General features: G+C 37.8%; 2 protein-coding genes across 2 annotated transcripts in view; both read left to right on the forward strand.

Annotated features, from left to right (window-relative positions):
* Nucleotides 1-3,824, forward strand: part of LOC131855746 (protein Iojap-related, mitochondrial-like) — a 37,187-nt gene extending 33,363 nt beyond the window's left edge. Inside the window, exon 2 of the mRNA XM_057974006.1 lies at nt 3,464-3,824. Within this exon, the coding sequence (XP_057829989.1) occupies nt 3,464-3,553 (90 nt within the window). The 3' untranslated portion in view covers nt 3,554-3,824. The remainder of the gene's footprint in view (nt 1-3,463) is intronic.
* A 7,848-nt stretch (nt 3,825-11,672) lies between these two features.
* Nucleotides 11,673-12,649, forward strand: LOC131041026 (uncharacterized). Its single transcript, XM_057974007.2, has 4 exons — nt 11,673-11,817; nt 11,900-11,989; nt 12,106-12,174; nt 12,251-12,649. Exons 2-4 carry the CDS (start codon nt 11,939-11,941, stop codon nt 12,380-12,382), a joined length of 252 nt encoding a protein of 83 aa, XP_057829990.2. The 5' UTR covers nt 11,673-11,817; nt 11,900-11,938; the 3' UTR covers nt 12,383-12,649.
* Nucleotides 12,650-24,651: the final 12,002 nt, after the last annotated feature.

Genomic DNA, 24,651 nt, shown 5'->3' on the forward strand with positions numbered 1-24,651 from the left:
AGCAAAAGCTCAGAAGTTTTTTGCTCCTTCAAGAACCTTCAAGGAAATAAAAAGGCCTAATAAATTCACTAGCTATGTTGCCCTTATGAATGATCTCTCTAAAGCCGAACCAAACAATGTATCAGATGCACTTGAACATCAAGTATGGAAGGATGCCATGTCTGAAGAGTACCAGTTCATTATGAAGAATGATGTTTGGGAGATTGTTCCTAGGCCAACTAAGAAATCTGTTGTTTCACCTAAATGGCTTTTCAAGATCAAACATGTTGCAGATGGCAGTATTGAAAAACACAAGACCAGATTTGTAGCTAGAGGGTTCTCACAAAGGGAAGGAATAGATTATGAAGAAACATTTACACCTGTTGCTAGGTATACATCAGTAAGAGTTGTACTAGCCATTGAGCATCAAAGGGGTGGAAGGCACACCAGATGGATGTTCAGACAACATTTCTAAATGGTGAGATCTCAGAAGAAGTCTACTTAGAGCAACCTGAAGGGTTTGAAATTCATGATGCAGAGTCTCATGTGTGTAGACTCAAGAAAGCTCTCTATGGGCTTAAATAGGCTCCCAGGGCTTGGTATGAAAGAATTGACACCTATCTCTCAGGACTAGGCTTCTCTAAGAATGATGCAGATCCTAATCTTTACTACAAAAAAAATAAAGGTGATATGCTAATATTAATTTTATATGTTGATGACTTACTAATCACAGGAAATGATCACCTTATAGATCAATGCAAGAAAGATCTATCCCAAGAATTTGATATGAAGGACTTGGGACTCCTTCATTACTTCCTAGGATTGGAAGTATGGCAGAATTTTGACAACATTATACTAAACCAAGGAAAGTATACCTTGGACATTTTGAAGAGATTCAGAATGCTAAACTGTAGGCCCATGACCTCTCCAATGGAAACCAATTTACATAAACTTAAAGAAGCAGCAACAGAGTCACAACCCACTGACCCTACTCAATACAGACAAATGATTGGGTCCTTGATGTACCTGGTAAATACAAGACCAGATATCTGTTGTGCAGTTAATGCTCTAAGTCAGTTTATGTGTGAACCTAAGGAGATACACCTGATTGCAGTAAAACACATTATGAGATACCTACAAGGTACCCTAAACTTTGGTCTCAACTATGAGAAAGTTGATATAGACCTACATGGATTTACAGATTCAGATTGGGCTGGAAGTATGACTGACAGAAAAAGCACTTCAGGGTGTTGCTTCAGTCTAGGTTCAGCTATGATATCTTGGATTAGCAGGAAGCAGTCTTCTGTAGCCCAAAGCTCCACCGAGGCCGAATACATTGCAGCTTCTATGGCTGCCCGAGAGGCAGTATGGGTTAGGAAGTTGCTTGTGGGGTTGTTTGGAGAGCCTATGAAACCCACTGTTATACATTGTGACAATCAGAGGTGCATAAAATTTTCAGTAAATCCAGTGTTCCATGACAGATCCAAGCATATTGAGATTCCATACCACTATGTGCGAGATATGGTAGACAGGAATGTGATCCAATTAGAATATGTTTGTACAGGAGATCAAACTGCAGATATTTTGACCAAACCTCTTTCCAGAGTGAAGGTTGATCACTTCAGAAAAGGTTTAGGTATGATAGAAAGGTAATTTGCTTTGTAATCTGTATTTGCATATCAATAAGATGTTTAATGTGTAAACTTCTTTGTCATGATAGGACATTTTTGGATTTTATCCCCTGAGTTCATGTCTAAGAGGTGACGATCTCTCAAGATAATGAACACTTGTATGTAGACATTATAAGGTGATGATCTTATGATGTTCAAACCAATTATCATGTTGGATCTCTGGTGTGTCATGGATGTGCCATGATTGTGTTGTGGTAAAACATTTGTATAAGATATTAGTGCACATACCACAACTTGGATAAGATGAGAATTTAATCTTTCTTATATGATTAGGCAATACTGATATCACGTGCTTAGGTGATATCCTGTCATTACAAGATTGACGTGATGAACATTTGTATCACGTGTTTAGATGATACTTCATATCATGCGATTAGGTGATATGATTCTCTAGAAAGTCAGATTGTGTAAAGAATACTAACCATCATTTGAATTTTGATGCTTGATATATTGTTTTTCATTTATCTTACCTAGCTAAGAGGGAGTCTTAATGCATGATAGCTTCGGTAAGATAAATGATTGAATGAGAGATAAATGAAGTCTCTCATTCAATCATTTATCCTATTGATAAATTATGATGAAAAACTTCAAGCTATTAATCCTTCATTTGATAACCATTCTTCATTTGTATATGATCAATCTACTTAGTTCGATCAAATGCTTAACTATCGATAATCATCCTATAGCATAGAATCCTGATTAATATCGGTTATATTATTAACTGTGTTCACCGATTATTAAAACGGGCTAACCAGTGTATTCCGATTTATATCAGTTAATATATTTAACAGTGAACAATAATGATTATCAGATTAACTAACACCGATTGGTATCGGGTGGCAATGTAAGTTTGCACCGATTGATATCGGGTTAAGTATGCACCGATTGGTATCGGGTGGCAAGGTAAATACGCACCGATTGGTATCGGGCTGTTAAGTAAAGTATACACCGATTGGTATCAGTTTGTTAAACATCCACTGTTTGTAATTACTGCGATAAGCCAAGGGGCACGATAAAGTAATGTCTTGATCGGTCATGTCTAAAAGACATGACTGGTCAAGGCATTGCTTGATCGTACCCAGCTTGCATATACATATCAATTGGCATTTGTGAGAAGGACATCAAAATCAATAAATGCTCCTCTCACCTGCCATAGAAAAGAAGATGGTCAGATTTATTATATAAAATAGATAATACACAGATCAAGTAAAGATCAACTAGAATATAACTTGCATATTGAATTGAGAATTGAACATCATTTACAACATGAACTATTTCTAGTTTTCTTTGACTAGATTTTTAGTTGTTTGGTTAATGTTTGTTCCCTTGACTAGAAGATGGATATCGTTCCTTCTATCATGGGTTTGGGGTTTTTCTATCATGTCTGTATTGATTATTACACAAGTGAGGGTCGAGGCTTAAAGTTATGACATAACAGACATATTTTGCATGCTTATTCTATAACTTATTTTTCATCTTCTAAATATTCCAAAACAGGACAGCATGTCAAAAGAGGTTGTATTCTCATATTTTGTAGCATTTCTTGCTAATAATACACTGAACATAGATTGCTTTGAAGGCAATGACCATCTATGCCTATAATGACACATTATGCCAATTTATTTTTTGGGATAGAAGGGGATAAATTGATTTTTAATATTGTGAATGCCAATTTTTTACTCACTCATTTCAGAGGAAAGAGCTTACTGTTATTGTCTCATAGCAGATGGCGTTGGGTTATCAGTCTTTTTAAGAAATGAATTTGACTAATTCTATATGTTATTCTTGTGCAGTTAGAGGATCTGGAGAATTCTCTCAAAAAGGGTAGCAGGAGAAGGACAAGACCATTGACAAGTATTAACTACAAAAGGGCTGAAGTTTAGATCTGGAAGGAGTATCGGATATATTGTTCTCTATAAGATTGTGCCCATATTTAATACTTATCACATGCATTTCATTGAAAGGAAAATAATTTTGGTATTTTCAAGTCAATTTTTATTTTAACTAGGTAATTCAAATTTTTTTTATGAGACTCTTCTTCAGTTTTCCAAATTCCATCAATCTTGTAAGTTTGATTTTTTCATGTTGTATTCTATTTATTAGCATTTGAATGCTTATGCGCCATAATGTAAACACTTGGATCAGTATAGGATATGCTCTTGAATTCCAAGTCACTGAGTGGCCAGTTTGCAGGCATAAAAGCTTGAAAGTAATTTTAGTTTATCATAAGGATTATTATTATGCATTTGTTGTTCCCTACCCAGAATGTGGGTATGGTTATGAATGTTGGAGGACTCAAACTATTTCTATATTGGTTGCACTTGTTTTCAGGGGATGTCTTGCATGAATATATCATATACAAGCTATAGAATCTTTAAGTTCATAATAGTGACGTTGCCTGACCAAAGAGGGTGGTATATTTGGGTATCTTTTTCTTTCAATATTATACATATAGTTTCAACTTTTTACCTATAGATCTCTCTGAGGGTGTTAAGCATTATACGAAAACACAATTCCAACAATTTTTGTATGGACAAAGTTCTCAAATTTGAGAACACAATTGTTGGATATTCCATCATTTAGTATGTGTATAGGTTGTTTGTAGTTTGTTGTTATTTGTTTTGGTTTGTTTTATTTTGTTATTGTCTATTGCTAAAACATAGAATATTGGTTGAACCTGTGAGTGCTATTTTAGAGCACACAGTTGCCTTATTCAACCTATATATTTGTAGATCATATTGGCATATGATATGAGAAAATTATCAATTCGATTGCTCTGCAAATGTTAATATGGTATCAGAGCAGGAAAGAATCATGAATCTTTCCAATTCCACGTCTTATCTTTGAATAGCATCAGAGCAAGATCAGACCCGCATGGTTCGAGTTTATTTTCGTAATTCCATTTTATCATTGTTTGAGGCCCATCCAAATAGGCACCTTCACCATTCTGTGGTGCTCTCCTCTTCCGTGGCTGGAAAGAGATTTTTTAATCGGTGGTGTTTATGTTGCAAAGCCCGAAGTGTTTATGTCGCGCTCTCCTCTTCTGATGGTTTTTTTTATTGTTTTTTTTTGACATCAGCCTTCTGTTGAGAAGCGATTTGACTTCTGTTGAGAATCTTGCGAAGGCTTGAATTTCCTCCTGCTCGGATTTTATTGGGGTCGCTCTTTGGTTCTGTGATATATCTTGTTGATTCATTGGCTGAGGTATTAGGAGGTGATTTGCCATGTTCTGAGCTGCCAAATCCGTTCATGATCCACATATTTCTTCCTTTCACAGTGACTCCTCATTTTGTCTCGATCTGTGTTGGATTGGGTTTCATTGATTATCTTGTTCTCTGGCTGTGATTTGTTGGTGCTGACCTGTGGTGATTCCTGTGCGCTTGGATCTTTAAACATCGGAGAAACAACGATTTGCTATTGGACTGGTTTTTGTTGATTGCCTTAGCCTGTGGTTGAGTGTGGTTGTATTTGACTTGCATTGTTGATTCCCTTGCAAGTAATTGCTCACCTCGCCACTGTTGTGATCGATGAGACTGGGACACATTTGCAAAAGACTGGCTTTCCTGGAAGCAAATGCTTTTGCTTGTGGACATGATCTGCTGATGTGATGTTCTCTTCCTGATTGTTAGTGCATTGAAGCAGCCCGATCCAGTCCATACGAGCCACGTTCAAATACACGAGAGCGCTTGAGAGATTGCATGGTAAAGCCCATATGGAGATCCCAGACGTAGCAATGTGAGCATAAAGTCATTGCTGGCCATTATAAATTTGATATGTTTTTTTTTAAGCCTCAAATACCTTTGCATGTTGTGGAAAGTTTGTTGCTGGTTGCTGTGTTTGTAGAGGTAAGATTGTGTTAGTGGGGTATAGATGCTGACAAAGAAGTCCTATTCATTATAAGCAAACTCAATAGAAATAGACTATGTTTGCATGTAATTATGTTTGCCATAAGATCATGTCAAAAATACCATGTCCTTTATCTAGTTTAAACCTAGCTTTGGCAAACTTAAAAATGAATTATTGTAAGGTTCAGGGGTGTTCTTTTTTTTTTTCAACTTAGTTCTATCGTGGATCATAGAGTTGAGTGGCTAGAAATAGGACAAAATAGCATCTATATCAAGCTAACAAAATGGCAGCAAGTTCTCCAAAATTTATTCTTCTAGACTCTCAGCTATTGTGCGGAAACAATTATTCCACATGGAAGACCAAACTCAAAACTCAACTCGAGTTTGAGGAAGTTTGGGATATGGTTAGTGGCACCATAACACGTCATAAAACGAACATTGATGAATAGAAGAAATTTGATCAAGTCGATAGAAATGCAAAGTTGATCATTTTTTTAAGTGTATCTAATGATGTTCAGCCCTTTATCCATATGATTCATCCACATCCAAAGATGCATGGGACAAGCTCAAGACAATGTATGAGGCGAAGAATCAGAATCAAAACCTGAATTTGTAGTGTCTGGTACACAGCTTGAAGATGAAGAATGGAGAACAATTAGAATCCTTCCTCAAAAGGATTGCAAAGTTGAGAGCCTTGCTACAAGCATTTGGAGAAACAGTTGATGATGCAATGTTAGTGCCTATTATTCTACGAGCACTATCCATATACAAGGTGTTTGTGACAACTTTGAATGTCATAGAGACGACACCCACTTTTGAGAAGCTAGTGAATCTTCTTTAGAAAGAAGAGTCAATAAGCTAGGGACACGATCAGGATGACCATGCCATGACTAAACGTTATAAAGGCAAGAAGACGATACAACAATTTGGTGAACCTCCCACTTCTAGAAATTCAGCTAGACCTTAGAAGAAGTGTCCAATATGTGAAAGAGATGGACAATGTGAAAAATTGTTGGTTTAACTCTTCAACAAAGGACCATCCAACAAATCACATCAAAAGAAGCCCTTTCAAAGTGGCAAATCACAATCAGAGCAAAAGAAACAAAGTAATGTTGCTAAAGCAAATGATTCTCCGGATAAAAGATGGTTAACAATCCACCACAATATAGTATGTGGACTTAGGTGCTACAAAGCACATGACTAGATGGAAGGAGTGGTTTCTCACATTGAAACCCCATCAAGGTACAATCACTCTTGGAGATGACACCACCCATCAAATCAAAGGTATTGGTGACATCTCTTTGTAGTTTGTATTAATCGTTGTAGGCTTAGTAATGTTTTGTACGTGTCAGGGCTTCCAAAAATCTCCTATTTGTTAATCAATTTCTTGACCACAATCGTAGGATTGAGTTTGATAGCAATAAGGATAAAAATATGTTTTATCAAAGATAAAGATAACTCTAAAAATGCAAAGATTGTTGCTAGTGGTACTAAGATTGGTAGAATGTTTAGGCTTGATACAATTGTTAATAATTAGGCCTTAGTGTCGAAGGACAATAACCTTGCTACGCTTTGGCATCATAGATTTGGTCATTTGAGCATTAGTTATTTGCTAAAACTTAGACAAAAAAGCATAGTCAAAGGGCTTACAACACTTGAGAAATCGAGTGCTATATGTTCCAGCTATATTGTTGGAAAGCAACATAGAGCACCCTTTATCCAAGTGAGCATCGTGTCAGCCAACTTTTGCAATTGGTGCATACCGATCTGTGCGGCCCTATGACACCTACTTGTAAAGGATACAAGTATTTTCAGCTTTTTGTTGATGATCACACAAGAAAAATGTGGGTCTATTGTTTGCAACATAAAGATGAAGTTTTTTTCTACTTCAAAGAGTTTTGCTCTGTTGTGGATAAAGATATGCATCATCGTATTCGTGTCATCCGCTCAGATCGAGGGGGAGAATACACTAGCACAAAATTCTCCACATATATAAAGGAAAATGGCATTCGATGTCAACTCATTGCAACATATACACTTAAGCAAAATGGTGCTGCAGAACAAAGAAATTGTATCATCATGGAGATGGTTCAAAGCATGCTGAAAGATTCTCAACTAGAGCATGCATATTGGGCTGAAGCTATTCACATATCAGTTTTATCTTTTGAATTGTGCACCAACCAAAGCCCTTGATGGCATCACTCCAGAAGAAGCATGGACAGGGGTAAAGCCTTCTATATCTCATCTTCATGTTTTTGGATGCATTGTCTATATGCACATTCCTAAACAAAAGAGGATGAAGCTAGATGAAAAAATCATTGCAATGTATTCGTCTTGGATATAGTAATGAATCTAAGGCATATCGCCTTATGGATCCTAAGACAAAGAAGATTTACATTAGTAGAGATGTTATTTTTTATGAGAAGAATGATGAAAGTTCTCTCGCATCATCTTTTTTAGACAGTGCTCCTATATTCAACATGGATGGTAGAAATGATGGGAATGTTGATAATCAATCAACACTCGCCAATGTCTCAAAACCATTACTAAAATGGTACACTAGTACCATTTGAGATGCAAAGCTAGATGGGGTCCAGCCACTTCCACTTCAGATTCAAGGACTCGCAGTATGGCCTGCAATGAGGTAAACTTTTCACTAATGACTTCAGTCGTTGATAATTTTGAGTCGTCCACTCTTCTGGAATCACTTGAATCAAAGCCTTGGAAAGAGGGTATGGAGGCAGAGTATCAATCTCTGATGAAAAATAACACTTGGTAGCTTTTAGATCTACCACCTAGTAAGAAAGCAACTGGATGTAAATGGATATTCAAAACAAAGTATAAAGTAGATGGTAGTATAGATAAACATAAGGCTAGACTTGTAGCCAAGGGCTATGCCCAGAAAGAAGGGATAGACTATGAGGAAACCTTCGCTCCCACAACAAAGATAAAAACAATTAGAATGATTTTCACTTTAGTTGCTCGATTTGGATGGAAAATGTATCAAATGGATGTAAAAATTGATTTTCTTAATGGAGACCTTAAAGAAGAGGAAGAGGTCTATATGACCCAACCTAAAGGGTATATTGCACTTGGTAAAGAAGAAAAGGTATGCAAACTTGTCAAGTTCCTTTATGGTCTCAAACAGGCTCCTAGAGCTTGGTATATGAAAATTGATGAACATCTGCTACAACATGGTTTAACTAGGCATCCATATGATCCAAATCTCTACCTCAAGGATCAAGGGGGGGATATTGTGATAATTAATGTATATGTTGATGACTTAGTTATCGCAAGTTACTCAAAAGAAATGATTGATACAACCAAAAATGATCTCAAGAAGGCTTTTGATATGAGAGATCTCATGTTGTTGCACTATCGTCTTGGTCTAGAGGTATGGAAAACTAATCACCATATCTTTGCATCTCAAAGAAAATATTCCAAGACACTACTTGAGAAGTTCAGAATGATGGATTCCAAACCCTTCTACGCCTATGGAATCAGGATTGCAGTTATCTACACCTGATCCATCTCCTCAGGTGAATGCAACCGTCTATCGTCAAATGATTGAGGGTTTGATTTACTCGACTTACACCAAACTAGATATTAGTTTTGCTGTTAATTATCTATCAAGATTCATGCAAGAACCAAAAATGTGTCATTGGAAAGCAACAAAATGGGTACTAAGATATATCTAAGGTACAATGAATGATGGTTTGGAATATAAAAGGAGTGATCAATTCTTCTTGATAGGGTACACAAATGCAGAGTATGCAAGTTCAGTTGATGATAGGAAATCCATATCTGGATTTGTTTTCTTCCTAGATTCAAGATCTATTTCTTGGGGAAGTAAGAAACAAGCCATAGTTGTTTGTTCTTCAACAAAAGCAAAATATTGGGCAGCAATTTGTGAAGCAATTTGGCTACGTCGCATTTTAGAAAAATTGGGGGCACCTCAAAACAAGCCTACCATCTTCTATAGTGACAATCAGAGTGTTCTCAAGCTTGTTTGTAATCCAGTGTTTCATGAACAAACTAAGTATATTGAAGTTGTTTGTCACTTCATACGAGAACATGTTCAACAAAACAACATCCAGCTTCAATTCTACTCAATTCTAGAACAACGTGCTGATATCTTCACCAAGCTTCTTGCATGTGTCAAGTTTGAAAGTTTTCAGGATTCTCTTATTAGTACTTTAAAGCAATGATGTAATAAGGGGGGAATGTTGGATATTCCATCATTTAGTATGTGTATAGGTTGTTTGTAGTTTGTAGTTTGTTATTATTTGTTTTAGTTTGTTTTATTTTGTTATTGTCCATTGCTAAAACATAGAATATTGGCTAAACCCGTTAGTGCTATTTTAGAGCGCATGGTTGCCTTATTCAACCTATATATTTGTAGATCATATTGGCATATGATATGAGAAAATTATCAATTCGATTGCTCTGCAAATGTTAATAATAATGTGGTCATTGTTATGGTCGTGGTTAATTTGGATGCTATAGGCATGTATCCTTTTATGTGAGCATAATGCAAGTCTTTTGACTTTTCATGTGTGTTTGTCTCCATCAATCTATGGGTATATGCACCAAGTTGTGGTACCAAAAAGGTGCCACACTTAAAAAAAAAATGAAAAATGCTCATAAGGCACACGCCTTACAAGGCACGTGCACTATAGGGCGCGCACCCTATAGTGCGTGCACCTTATGAACATTTAAAACTTAAAAAAAACCCATGTCCGCATTTTGGATGCATTCTGCATTCCCAAACCCGCGTTTTGGCGATTTCGGGTGCTATTTTCTTGCGCTCGCCCTTTGTAAAAGTTTGATATTGGGCACTAAGTTGTCCATCTCTCATAAAAATGCCACCACGCCATCGAAGAGCTCGAAGAGGTATGTATTTTTATTTTCTTATTGTCATTTTTTTATTAATTTGAAGATTAAACTAGGTTTATTATTTAAATTTATTTTCATTATCAGGAAATGAGATTAGACAAGAAAATGTTGAAAACACTCAATCACCTCCTCATGAAGACCATATTGAAGAAGAAGCACATCAAGAACCTCCTACAATCCCTACACATCCCATAGGTACATAAGAAAACCTATTAGGTCAAATAGAAAATAGCCAAAAAGAGCTTGAAGGTTTAATCACAAGGCTAAAAGATCCCACTAGAACAAACTCCCATAGAACAAACCTTGCCAGTTCTTTGCAATCTATTGTATCTCACATACAATATGTGAGTGGGCAAATAAATTTTTGGTCCAATAAGAAGGAAGAACAAAATGAATTTTATGCTGACAAATTATCATATGCAGTAATGAAGAAAAATAAAATTAATAAATTTGACTTGTGTGCTCTTTTTATGGACCCCCGAACGAATCAACCTTTACACCCTGGATGTAGGAGATTCCCTATTCATTGGTGTCATCGTGAAGGGATTAAGAACAATTTTTGGGATAGGTGGTGGATGGTATTTGATCAGTCCCCATGCAATAATCATGAGGCACCCCAATACTTTTTGAGAAAACTGTACTGTGAGTTTGTCCTTAATGAGATCCCAAACTATTTTGATTTTCTAGATTTCCAAGGTAGAGGTGGGGGTTCCTCGCATGATAGAGAGGGTGCACAGCGTGACCCAAATTTCCCACCAAGACCCTTGGCCAGACCTATGGTGGAGCATGTTATTATTCCTTCCATTGTGAAGGAGAGTATTGAGGTCGAAACTCTAGACTCGATTAGCTAACTCACTCAGACCCTTATACAGTATCTTAGGCCTCTAGTAGAGGGTGATGCGAGTGATGATGGTGATTCTTCTAGGCATTGAGTTCCAGCTCATTTTTGTCGATCTTGTGGTTCTCTTTGCACTTATGATCCTAATAGTTCTGAGAATGCACGTGCACGAGCGAAGTTTGCTACAGAGAACATTGTCATGACAAAATCCATGCTGAACAAAACATTTGACATTGATACCCAGGTGAATTTCATTACAAGTTCATTTCATTCTTTTTATTAAATCTTATATGTAAATTTGAGAATATATCTAAATTAGTAAATTATTATGATAAAAAATCAGGGTCAAAGTGTTCACAATACTAGCAACATTCCTGCAGAACCCTTTTTCACGACTTCGTCGACTCCACAGGTATACAACGAGTGAAGAAATATAATTATTATATGTAGATAGTTGAACCTTATGTGAATGATTTTCTAATTACTCATTTTGGATGTCAAATAGTTTGATGCTAGAGCTTCAACATCAACACCTCGTAGTGTATTTCATCGACAATCTTTCACCCAGGTAAACAATTTATCTTTAATGTTGTTATTAAATAATATAGATAGGTTTGGCGATTAATCAATATACTTTGTTTAATTTTCAGATGTTGACATCATAGACTCCTCCTGCTGTCTGCACGTCAATGGAGTGCGGTGTTGTTGTAGTAGTAGCAAGTTCAATTGCTTTAACAAAAGTATGAGACATTTGTAAATTTAGTAAATTTAGCATTACATTTGTATCTTAATAATATGTTATTGAAAATTTTAACGACACTTGTATTTAGTTTAATTTATATTGTGATGCCTACAGGAGGGGCTTGTCACTCCAGATCATGAACGTGCACCTGTTGTGGATGAACATCATGATTATTTGTATGTGGTAAGTGACTATTCTATTATGTCATTCTAAAATTCAATTTTTGTATATGCTAACATCATTCTTTTCATTGTATTAGGTGGAGTTACAAAAAAGTCTGGAGAGGAGGTCGAGTGGACGCACTCGAAAGACACCTGCATCATATACATCTCCATCCCCTCGACAGGCAAAGATATCTCGTGATTTGTTTCCTTCCCTTAGAGGGAATTGAATAGAATAGGGTCCTGTGTTGTATGCCTATATGGCAATTTTGAACATATGTTTCGTATTACGAATATGTGACATTCTATCTCCATATGGCTTTTGGCAAGCTCCTATTTGACTTTATTGGATACCATGTTGTATGCCTATATGGCAAATTTGAACATATGTTTTGTATTGTGAATATGTGACATTCTATGTCCATATGGCTTTTGGCAAGCCCCTATTTGACTTTATTGGATATCATGTTGTATGCCTTTATAGCAATTTTGAACATATGTTTTGTTTTATGAATACGTGAAATTCTATGTCCATATGGCTTTTGGCAAGCCTATTTGTTTGTATTGGATATATTTGATAGTTTTAATGATATACAGTGTTGCATGGATTTGTAGTTTTTTGATTAATGCAAATCATTTATCATGGTTATCCATAATTGCAGTACAAATGATTAAATGAATAATTGCACAAAGTTAATTGTTACTTAAGCTTTGAACCTAAATGTGTTTGTAATCCAAGACACAAGCTTATGGAGATCAACACAAATTCAATAGTTATAGTCGAAATAATACTATATAAAGGAAACATGGAAAGAACCAAAATTAAACAATGTAAGACACCATTGTACCAATATCCATTCTAAAAAAATTGCATAGCCCATAAACTTATATTCATCTAATGCATGCACTTAGGCGATTTCGCTGCTAGGGTGTGGCCCGCAATGATTGGGCGAGTTGGAGAGCAAAAAGAAGGCATTCTTAGCGTAAACCCGGCCACCCCGACGCGTACGAGCTGACGGTTCAGTGTCGCGACGAGTGGATTGAAAGATGGGGCATTGTCTAACTTTTTATTGAACTCATCTGACACTTTTTGTCGCAACCAAGAAAGTGTCGCCACGAGCAACTGGATCTGAGTCTACCGAAACTGAGAGAGGCTTTTTTAGAGTGCCATAACACGACCCCATAGGATCAAATGACTCATTCTTATGATTAACGGGCGTCGAGAAACGTGATGGTGAATATTGACAACTTTGAGCAACTTGAGCACTAGGCGATTTCGCTGCCAGGGTGTGGCCTCGCTGCCAGGGTGTGGCCCTCAACGATCAAGCGAGTTGGAGAGAAAAAAGAAGACATTCCTAGCGTAAACCCGGCCACCCCGACCCGTACGAGTTGACGGTTCGGTGCCACGACGAACAGATTGAAAGATGGGGCATTGTGCAACTTTTCATTGAACTCATTTGACGTTTTTTGTCGCAACCGAGAAAGTGTTGCCACGAGCAATTGGATTCGAGTCTACCGAAACTGAGAGAGACTTTTTTAGAGTGCCATAACATGACCCCGTAGGATCAGACGGCTCATTCTTATGATTAACGGGCGCCGAGAAACACGATGCCGAATATTGACAACTTTGAGCAACTTGAGCACTTGGACGATTTCGCTGCCAGAGTGTGGCCCACAACGATCCGGCGAGTTGGAGAGAAAAAAGAAGGAATTCTTAGCATAAACCCGGCCACCCCGATGCGTACGAGCTAACGGTTCGGTGCTGCGACGAGCGGATTGAAAGATGGGGCATTGTGCAACTTTTCATTGAACCCATCAGACGCTTTTTGTCACAACTGAGAAAGTGTCGCCACGAGCAACTGGATCCGAGTCTACTGAAACCGAGAGAGGCTTTTTTAGAATGCCATAACATGACCCTATAGAATCAAACAGATCATTCTTATGATTAACGGGCGCCGAGAAACGCGATGTCGAATATTGACAACTTTGAGCAACTTGAGCACTTGGGCGATTTCATTGCCAGGGTGTGGCCCGCAACGATTAGGCGAGTTGGAGAGAAAAAAGAAGGCATTCCTAACGTAAACCTGACCACCCCAACGCGTACGAGTTGATGGTTCAGTGCTGCGACAAGCGGATTGAAAGATGGGGCATTGTGCAACTTTTCATTGAACCCATCTGACGCTTTTTGTCGCAACCAAGTAAGTGTCGCCACGAGCAACTGGATACGAGTCTACCGAAACCGAAAGAGGCTTTTTTAGAGTGCCATAACACAATCCCACAGGATCAGACAAATCGTTCTTACATGTCACTAACATCGAGAAAAACGATGCCGAATTTTGACAATTTTTCACACTTAGTGAGATTGACAACAAATGAGCAATTTTTACATCTTTTACCATATTAGCATGGTATACTTCACGAAATGATCCCATGTGATCTCTAATGGTCCAAAATGACATTATTTACATAAAATCACACAAAACAAGACAAAAACACAATTTTTTATATTACAATGCCTCAAATAGTCAAAAATACAAGTCATGTACATATATCCAAATAAGATTGATATTACATTTTTTTACATTTACATTTAATCCAATGAACCATTTGGTCTGCTCTACTCTTTATCGTGTCTAGTATGGCCTCATGGTCAAACTCACGAACCTTCCATAGGTTATTGTTTAGTGGTCTACCCCCATATCTAATCAAATGAACATTTGAAGCTACAACAAAGTTAGAATAATGAAGAATCGTCCTATGTGTCTCGAAGTCCTCAAACAACCACAAGTTAGACTTCTTCACTGAGTACCTTCTAAGCCATGTACCAGTAACAACTACTGATCCTGTGGGGTACTCAATATTTTCTCCATCTACCACAGGGCCATCCAATTTCTTTTTTGCGTCCACACAACGACACAGGTAACAATTTGTTCCTTCTTCATTGTCTTCAGTTGCAATTACTACATAAATATGCCTTGCAATGATAAAGTGAGAAGAATTTAGCAAACAACTAAGGTAAAATATTAAAGTATAAAAAATTGCATGCGGATAATTTACCTGGTTGGACTAAATCTGACACATTGTCAAAGTCAACTGATGCTTCCATCTGTGTTAGTTGTAGTGCACTCGGAGGTCGATATGTCTCAAGTGGGATTAGAGGCCTCATAAACCATTCGTCCACCCACTCCTTTGACTCACTCATTATAGGCACCATATCTACATGAAGAACAATAACATGCCATCCGCTGCGTATGGATAGTCCATGAACCTGCATTAGAGCTTTTGAAAGAGTGTAGCTCACTTTATCCCATCAATGTACAACAATCTTCTAATTTTGCAATGTTAGTATCACCTACCAACCAAAAAAATCTGCGAACTGAAGACTTACCTTGATTACCTGGACCAATTGTACCATTGCACCAATGAGCAATTGATTTTGCATTCCCTTTGTACTTTAACTCTTCTCATGCTAAAGCTCTTTTAATATATGCTTCTGCACCATCATGCTCCCCTTTTCCATGCCCAGCCTCAGAGAAATTCCACATATGCTGAATAGCAGTCAAGTTATGCATCCTACTCAACCAATAAAACATCCGAGAGTTCTTAAATTGCGATGCACAATTATCTGACCATATGATATGTTGATGGAATGATATGCCTCGGCTAGCCAAATCATCGTAGAATATCTGAAAACAACCTTGCACAAACTCGGTAGAGTGTAAGCGATCATCACTGATGTAAAAATGATACTCCCTCAATATATTCCTATCCTCTTCCATACTATCTGTAAATGATGTTCAATTTACATTCAATATCTAAGTTATATTCTATTATCTAATTTGGTATTATTCTTACTATATATATCTGACTATCTTCTTACTTGTGGAAGATGAGAGGAACATTTAATATTTTCTATGATCTATCTCAAGAATGCCATTTCCTATAAGTATATGACAAACAAGGCATGATCAACCAATGCCTTGATTGGTCATGACCGATCAAGACATTACTTGATCGTGTCTTATTGTTAATACTAATAAACTGTATGTTACGTAAATGCCAATCGGTGTGGAGTATAACTGAAGGTTATCGGTGTTTGCCAAGCGCTACCACCCGATAGTATATCGGTGGTTGTCAATGCTAACAACCGATAGTTATCGGTGTGTTAGCCTTGACAACCGATAACTATCGGTGTAGACTAACACACCGATAACTATCAGTGACTAACACAATACTAACCGTTATGCATTTGATATATATTAAATGCACCCTGATATAATATGTAACCCGATCTAATGCAATCCGATTAATATATTAATCGGAGTCATCATTATGTTTGATCGATATTCACCTAGATACAAGATTCATTAGATAGATGAACATAAGGAAGATGCATAGTATGTTTAATTAATCAATAGTTTGATCATATACAAATATAGAATGACTATCAAGGATAATTCAATTGCTTGATGGTTTTATCATAGTTATCGATATGATAAATGATTGAATGAGAGACTTCATTTATCTCTCATTCAATCATTTATCTTACTGAAGCTATTATGCATTAACACTATCATGTGCATGAATGAATGCTATATGCACAAATATAGCAACTTGTGTGGAGTTGTAATATTGTAATTGCACCTCGTTCTGCGGTTGTAATGTGTAGTTCTATGCAAAATCAATAATTGAAACAATTGTATGAAGTGGAAATGTGTCCTTGCATAATTTAAATTGTGAATCCAACCAACGAGCTCAATGTTTATGCCTTGCATACTCATACACTATATTCTCATGAAAGATGCCCATAAACTGATACACTGGAATCTTCTCACTAACCAATTCACACCTTTTTGCTTCTTTTCCATCTTTTAGCATGTAGGCCACTGTCTTATATTTTCCAAATTCTACTAATTCATTACCAATTTCTTGTCCAATATCCATATGTTGACAAATTTGTAAATGTCGCAATCCACCACAATCAACACGTGCCATCCAAGCAACACTTATTGTAATATACTTGACCATCTACTCTTTCACATAAGATGCTAGATATGAATTCCCTTGAAGATGTTGGTGGACCATTTATGTTGCATTCCTGCAAAACATTGTTAGCATGCAAATCTATACATATGTGTTGATAAACATCATAATGGTTAGAAAATTTAACATGTACTCTACAACAAGAAGTTGTGCGTGTGTGATTTATTTTGACATAAAAAGGCTTTACCATTTCAAAGAATCTTTGACTAATTTTAATTTGAGGATACATACATTGAAACTTGGCAAAAAATTATGTTTGAGTCATATCCAAAAAATGTTTTGGATGTGGATCACGGATTTTACTACCAATCCTCCTTCTTACAACATCTCTTTGATTTTATTCTTCCAAAAATATTCAATTAGGGATCTCAAGGCTTCAACAATTGCTTTATCTTTCCGTGGTAATCTACCAGAAAATGCCCATAACTCATTGTTATATGGATCCTCCGCTCTTTGTCGCCTTCCCATAGCTCTCATTAGAGTTTGTCTACTTATCTTCAATTGTTTACTTGTCTTTCTAAGGAGGCGAGCTTTCTTAGTTTGAGTGCTTACAATTGTTGATGTAATGACATGTCGTGTGGCATTACTATCTTTTGTGCGTGAGTTAGAACCAATAGTATCATATGCATTCATCATATTCTTCACAATAGATTTGTCGCTTGATTCAATCGATGTTCTTAGCCCAAGAATCTTCATTATGTGCCTAAATTTCAGATTTCTCATCATTTCAACAAATAGTTGACATCTTCCTGTCTCATTTAAAGGCTCAAAAAATATTTTCCATATCCGGTTAGCATGTCTTTGACAAGTACGCTTCGGAATCTTGTCAACCATTGGTTTCAAAACATTAGCATCAATATCAATCAAATACTTAGGCTTTCTATGCAAAACTCTAGGAGGTGTTCTCAAACTTTGAGTTACCTCAAGATTAGGAATGTCAACAACATTAGGGATAGGTGGCATACCTTCAACCGGAGATGAAAATGATGACATACCTTGAAATTGAGGTGTAGAAGATGGTGTAGCTCCAATACTTGATGTCAGTTGTGAAGTACTTGCAACGTCAAATGTCATAGAGGGAGTGCATTCAATATGAGATGTTGTAGACACCAACGGTGTGCCAATAAGAGATGGTGTGCCTTCAACTTGAGATGTAAGAGATGGGGTGCCTTCAACTTGAATTGTGGTAGACATGCTCTCAACCTCGGGATTCAATTGTCTCATTGCACGAAGGTTTTGCATTTGTTGCCTTTGTGTGGCCAATTTTGTCTCTCTTAGATTGGATGGATATTTCATGTTCCTCTTCAATTGGCACCTCTTCTTCTATGGTATTCAATTTCCTTTCTTCACGAAGTTGCTTCATTCCTTCTCTTTTTTTTGCATTCTTAGCTTCACGCTCTTCCGGTGTTACATTTTTTGGTCATTTCCTCGACATGATGATGATTTCTACATGTACATGCACATAAAAGAGAATAAAGTGAATTCATAAAGAGATTTCAAGAGGTGTAAGGGGCAGTCCTAATGGATCTATGACTGTCCTAATTATGTTAGGACATTCCTAATGCATCTATGATTGTCCTAATTATGCATATGTTAAAATGGATATATGAAATTGAAATTATTTCATGTATTCCTTTTTTAAATTATTTCATAAGATCTTAAAAAGGATGTATGAAATTGCAAATTTTGTTTTAAACCACTAAACAAATAATTTTCTTATGCAACTTCCTTCAAATGCATTGTTAAATCTAATGTAAATCTAATAGGATTATAATCAATTTTGACTCACACTTTTATTCTAACATTTAAACAAAATAACACTTAATAAGTATTTGAATTCTAAAAACAAGAAAATATTACCTCAATTATTCAAATTTGATAAAAAAAACTATGTTCTTCCTCTTTGACGTTGCCAAATGAAAAAAAAGGTGGTGGAGAGCTAATGGAATGTATAAAATAACCTTGCATAAAGTGTCAACACCATGCAAAAAATACTTTTTTGTCTGATCATGCGCAAAACGAAGACAAAATGAGATAATGTGGGCTTGGATCACGGGTCAAGGGTCCCATATAACCATTTTTTAGTGCAGCTCATTTGGCTATACCCTATAATCTATACTCTATACCCTATAGTTTGATAGCCACAACCATAAAAATTAAACCATTTCAAACCTATAACAAATACCCCTAGATCGTATGACGAAATATGCTAAATCCTCGACCCTATACAATAACCATAGATCCTATAACCCAATATGCTAAACCATATGAGGTCGTTATGGGTCGTATGGTGTCCTATGACCCCTTAGGACACCATATGACCCCTTAGGACACATTGTGAACCCTAACGACACGTAAGGGGTTATATGGTATCCTAAGGGATCATAGGACACTATATGACCCGTTAGGACACCATATGACCCCTTAGGACACAATATGGTGTCGTTATGGGTCGTATGGTGTCCTAAGGGGTCATATGGTGTCTTATGGGGCCATCGGACACCATATGACCCCTTAGGTGTCGTTAGGGATCATATTGTGTCTTAGTGGATCATATGGTGTGTTATGACCCCTTAAGACACCATATGACACCTTAGGACACCATACAACCCATAATGACACCATATGGTGTTCTAAGGGGTCATATAGTGTCCTAAGGGGTCATAGGACACCATATGACCCCTTAGGACATAATGTGAACCCTAACGACACGTAAGGGGTTATATGGTATCCTAAGGGGTCATAGGACACCATATGACCCCTTAGGACACATTATGGTGTCGTTATGGGTCGTATGGTGTCGTAAGGGGTCATATGGTATCCTATGACCCCTTAGGACACCATATGACACCTTAGGACACAATATGGTGTCGTTATGGGTCGTATGGTGTCCTAAGGGGTCATATGGTGTCCTATGACCCCTTAGGACACCATATGACCCCTTAGGACACAATATGGTGTCGTTATGGGTCATATGGTGTCCTAAGGGGTCATATGGTGTCCTATGGGGCCATAGGACACCATACGACCCCTTAGGTGTCGTTAGGGATCATATTGTATCTTAACGGGTCATATGGTGTGTTATGACCCCTTAAGACACCATATGAACCCTTAGTACACCATACGACCCATAATTACACCATATGGTGTCCTAAGGGGTCATAGGACACCATATGACCCCTTAGGACACCATACAACCCTTAATTACACCATATGGTGTCCTAAGGGGTCATAGGACACCATATGACCCCTTAGGACACAATGTGAACCCTAACAACACGTAAGGGGTTATATGGTATCCTAAGGGGTCATAGGACACTTTATGACCCGTTAGGACACCATATGACCCCTTAGGACACCATATGACCCATAACGATACTATATGGTGTTCTAAGGGGTCACATGGTGTCGTAAGGGGTCATATGGTGTCCTATGACCCCTTAGGACACCATATGACCCCTAGGACACAATATGGTGTCGTTATGGGTTGTATGGTGTCCTAAGGGGTCATATGGTGTCCTATGGGGTCATAGGACACCATATGACCCCTTAGGTGTCGTTGGGGATCATATTGTGTCTTAACGGGTCATATGGTGTGTTATGACCCCTTGAGACACCATGTGACCCCTTCGGACACCATACAACCCATAATGACACCATATGGTGTCCTAAGGGCTCATATAGTGTCTTAAGGGGTCATAGGACACCATATGATCCCTTAGGACACAATGTGAACCCTAACGACATGTAAAGGGGTTATATGGTATCCTAAGGGGTCATAGGACACCATATGACCCCTTAGGACACCATATGACCCATAACGACACTATATGGTGTTCTAAGGGGTCACATGGAGTCGTAAGGGGCCACATGGTGTCGTAAGGGTCATATGGTGTCATATGACCCCTTAGGACACCATATGACCCTTTAGGACACAATATGGTGTCGTTATGGGTCGTATGGTGTCCTAAGGGGTCATATGGTGTCCTATGGGGTCATAGGACACCATATGACCCCTTAGGTGTCGTTAGGGATCATATTGTGTCTTAACGGGTCATATGGTGTGTTATGACCCCTTAAGACACCATATGACCCCTTAGGACACCATACGACCCATAATGATACCATATGGTGTCCTAAGGGGTCATAGGACACCATATGACCCCTTAGGACACAATGTGAACCCTAACAACACGTAAGGGGTTATATGGTATCCTAAGGGGTCATAGGACACTATATGACCCGTTAGGACACCATATGACCCATAACGACACTATATGGTGTTCTACGGGGTCACATGGTGTCGTAAGGGGTCATATGGTGTCCTATGACCCCTTAGGACACAATATGGTGTTGTTATGGGTCATATGGTGTCTTAAGGGGTCATATGGTGTCCTATGAGGTCATAGGACACCATATGACTCCTTAGGTGTCGTTAGGGATCATATTGTGTCTTAACGAGTCATATGGTGTGTTATGACCTCTTAAGACACCATATGACCCCTTAGGACACCTTATGTTGTCATTATGGGTCGTATGGTGTCCTAATGGATCATCGCACATCATAAGACCATACTGACCCCATATGGTGTACTAGGGGCTCATATGGTGTCCTAAGGGGTCATAGGACACCATACAAACCATACTGACACCATATGGTGTACTAAGGGGTCATATGGTGTCCTAAGGGGTCATAGGACACCATATAACCCCTTAGGACACAATATGACCCCTAACGACACCTAAGGGGTCATATGGTGTCCTATGACCCATTAAGACACCATATAGTGTCGTTATGGGTTGTATGGTGTCCTAAGGGGTCATATGGTGTCCTATGACCACTTAGGACAAAATATGGTGTCGTTATGGGTCCTATGGTAACCTAAGAGGTCATATGGTGTCCTATGACCCCTTAGGACAACATATGACCCCTTAGGTGTTGTTAGGGGTCATATTGTGTCCTAAGGAGTCATATGGTGTCCTATGACCCCTTAGGACCTAGAGAGAGGAGGGAGTGTGGAAGAAACTGAGGGAAAGAGGTGAGAGAGGGAATTAGATGGGTGTAAGGATGAAGAGGGAGATAGCTCAAGGGATAGGAGAATAAGGGAATTGTGAGAGCTAGAGAGGGGAGGGACAAAGAAGAGTATGTATTTATAAGAATGAAGAGCCCGAGAAGAGGTAAGGGGAGGGAGAGAATATGAGATCTAGTTCATAAAGAGAGATGGAACTACGAGGGAAGGGAGATAAAGAAGGGAGAGGCGAGATGGGGGTTTCTGTGTACACATGTGGCGCTCTCCCTATTTGGCGTGCACCAAATGTGGAATATGCACCACATTTGGCATGCGCCAAATGGAAAAATCCATTCATCACATTTGGTGCATGCCAAATAGGGCGAGTGCCATATTTGGCTCGCGCCAAATGGCCCTCTTTGGGAAACATCAAACCTATGGGTTGGATTTTCCTTGGGAATCCAACCCAAAGGTTTGGACGACCATTTTAGGCTAGAGACGTGTTTTTATCAGAACATTGAAAATTTTGACATATTTTTGGTCGTGCTCTCTGTCAGGTTTGCACGTGTTTCAATGAAGTTAAAAAAAATAGTGTGGTAAACTTGTGCTCCCTCTTAGCTATCCAACTATGTAATTTATTTCAAATTTTGATTTCGTTAAGTCTTTCATCTATAATTTCTTTTGTCAGTGCGTTCATTTTTTGTCAAAAACCAACATGCACTATTTTGGGTATAGATTTTTACACGTTCATCAGATTTTGAAAAAACTTGCATTTTTAGAAACTAGACTCCATTCTACACAATTTAATTTATTTTTTTATATTTTTTATTAGTTTTCAATGATTTTAGTGGGGAGCACGCTCAAATTTATGTTTTTCAGGATGTGTCCACTTCAAAAATTAGTAAAAAATCATATACTCATTAAAAAATTAGCTGAAAAATCTGGCATAAACTACAATGTGTTAGCTAATTTCTCACTGAACCAATTTTAAAAATTCAAAAAAAAAGTTAACATTTTACGGGAGCCACAACAGACGCTATGTTATGTTTTTTGCATAAAAACAGGACTACTTTTTGTGGCCCCCCTTTTTGAAGCCCTTAATCTCCACCATTTTCAAAAAAAATTAGTAGTCTAGAAAGTAGACTCGAAGCACTCTGACTCTTGTTCTTGTTGCATCTTCAAATTTGGAGTGTAACTATCTTCAATTTGTCGTTGAAGTTCAGACTTTGTCGATTTAAGAAAAAAAAAAAAAAAAAAAAAAAAAAAAAGTGGCATCTTAAGACCCCCTTTTGGTACCACAACTTGGTGCACATACCCCTATACAATTTAATAAAATTCAATTAATTCTTCTGTTGTAAGTTATTTGATTTTTCTAAATCTATCTAAAGATTTCATGATTATCGGTGTATGGCTCTTGTGGACTTATAAACATATTAGGATTATAGAGTTGCAAGGTACTAGCTTCTATTCAATTTGAAGATATCAAATAAAATGCTCATGTATGATAGTTAATTTTTTCTCATATGATCATTTGATTAGGATATATCCTTCCTTTTGCTAACAATTATTTTGATATACAAGCCCCTTTTTAGTATTAACAGTCTTGATTTGTCTAGCAATGGGATTTTGGTTTTATCAAGTTTTAGACGTAAATTTCTTTAGCTATTGTACCAATGCCAATTAAACTCTAGTGTGTTTGAAAGGTTCATGTTTGTTGCCTCTTTGGCTATGCTTTTTGGACCAAAGTTAATCTACGATAGTGAAATAGATAGATTGTTTTAATTAAATGTTACTACTCACACTTAATGTTAAAAGTTTTTTATTAAGGGTAAACAAGTTTTGAAGGGACCTAAAACCCTATACAAAATAGGTTTTGGAAGGACCTGCAACCCGAACCGAAAGATAAGCTTGAAAGTCCACCCAAAGAAACAGAACACAAATGAGACTTGGCACAACCATACAAAAGATGGGGTACAACACAAGAAGGACCCCCAACAAAAACCAACAGCCCCAACCCAACCAAGATGGATCAAGAATTTGACCTACCCTTGTGGGATCGAAGGGTCATATCAAAAGAGGACTGGGACGATTTAGATTTTTTACTTTTAACGGTGATCGATCCCTCCTCAACCCTAGCATCAACCTTTTGCCAAGAAGATGGGTCCAGAATATAGGACCTCCCATCACCAGGAGGAACAAAGCCAACATCTGGAGAGGCAGGGACAACAGAAATCTGAGAATCAGACAAAGATCCAGCAGCAATCTGGGAAGCGGGAAGGTCATCCACCAAAGAAGAAGATCCAACATCCTTCAAATGATCATTCGGGATGCCACCACAAGCATCCACACGCTCTTGAGGTGAAGCAACATCTGAATCAGAGACAGCAGCCAGAGGCACAATACCATCGGTCTGAGGAACCTGCGCAACCACCTGGGAAAAGCTTTTC

The sequence above is a fragment of the Cryptomeria japonica genome, chromosome 3, assembly GCF_030272615.1.
Source record: "Cryptomeria japonica chromosome 3, Sugi_1.0, whole genome shotgun sequence".
NCBI lineage: Eukaryota > Viridiplantae > Streptophyta > Pinopsida > Cupressales > Cupressaceae > Cryptomeria > Cryptomeria japonica.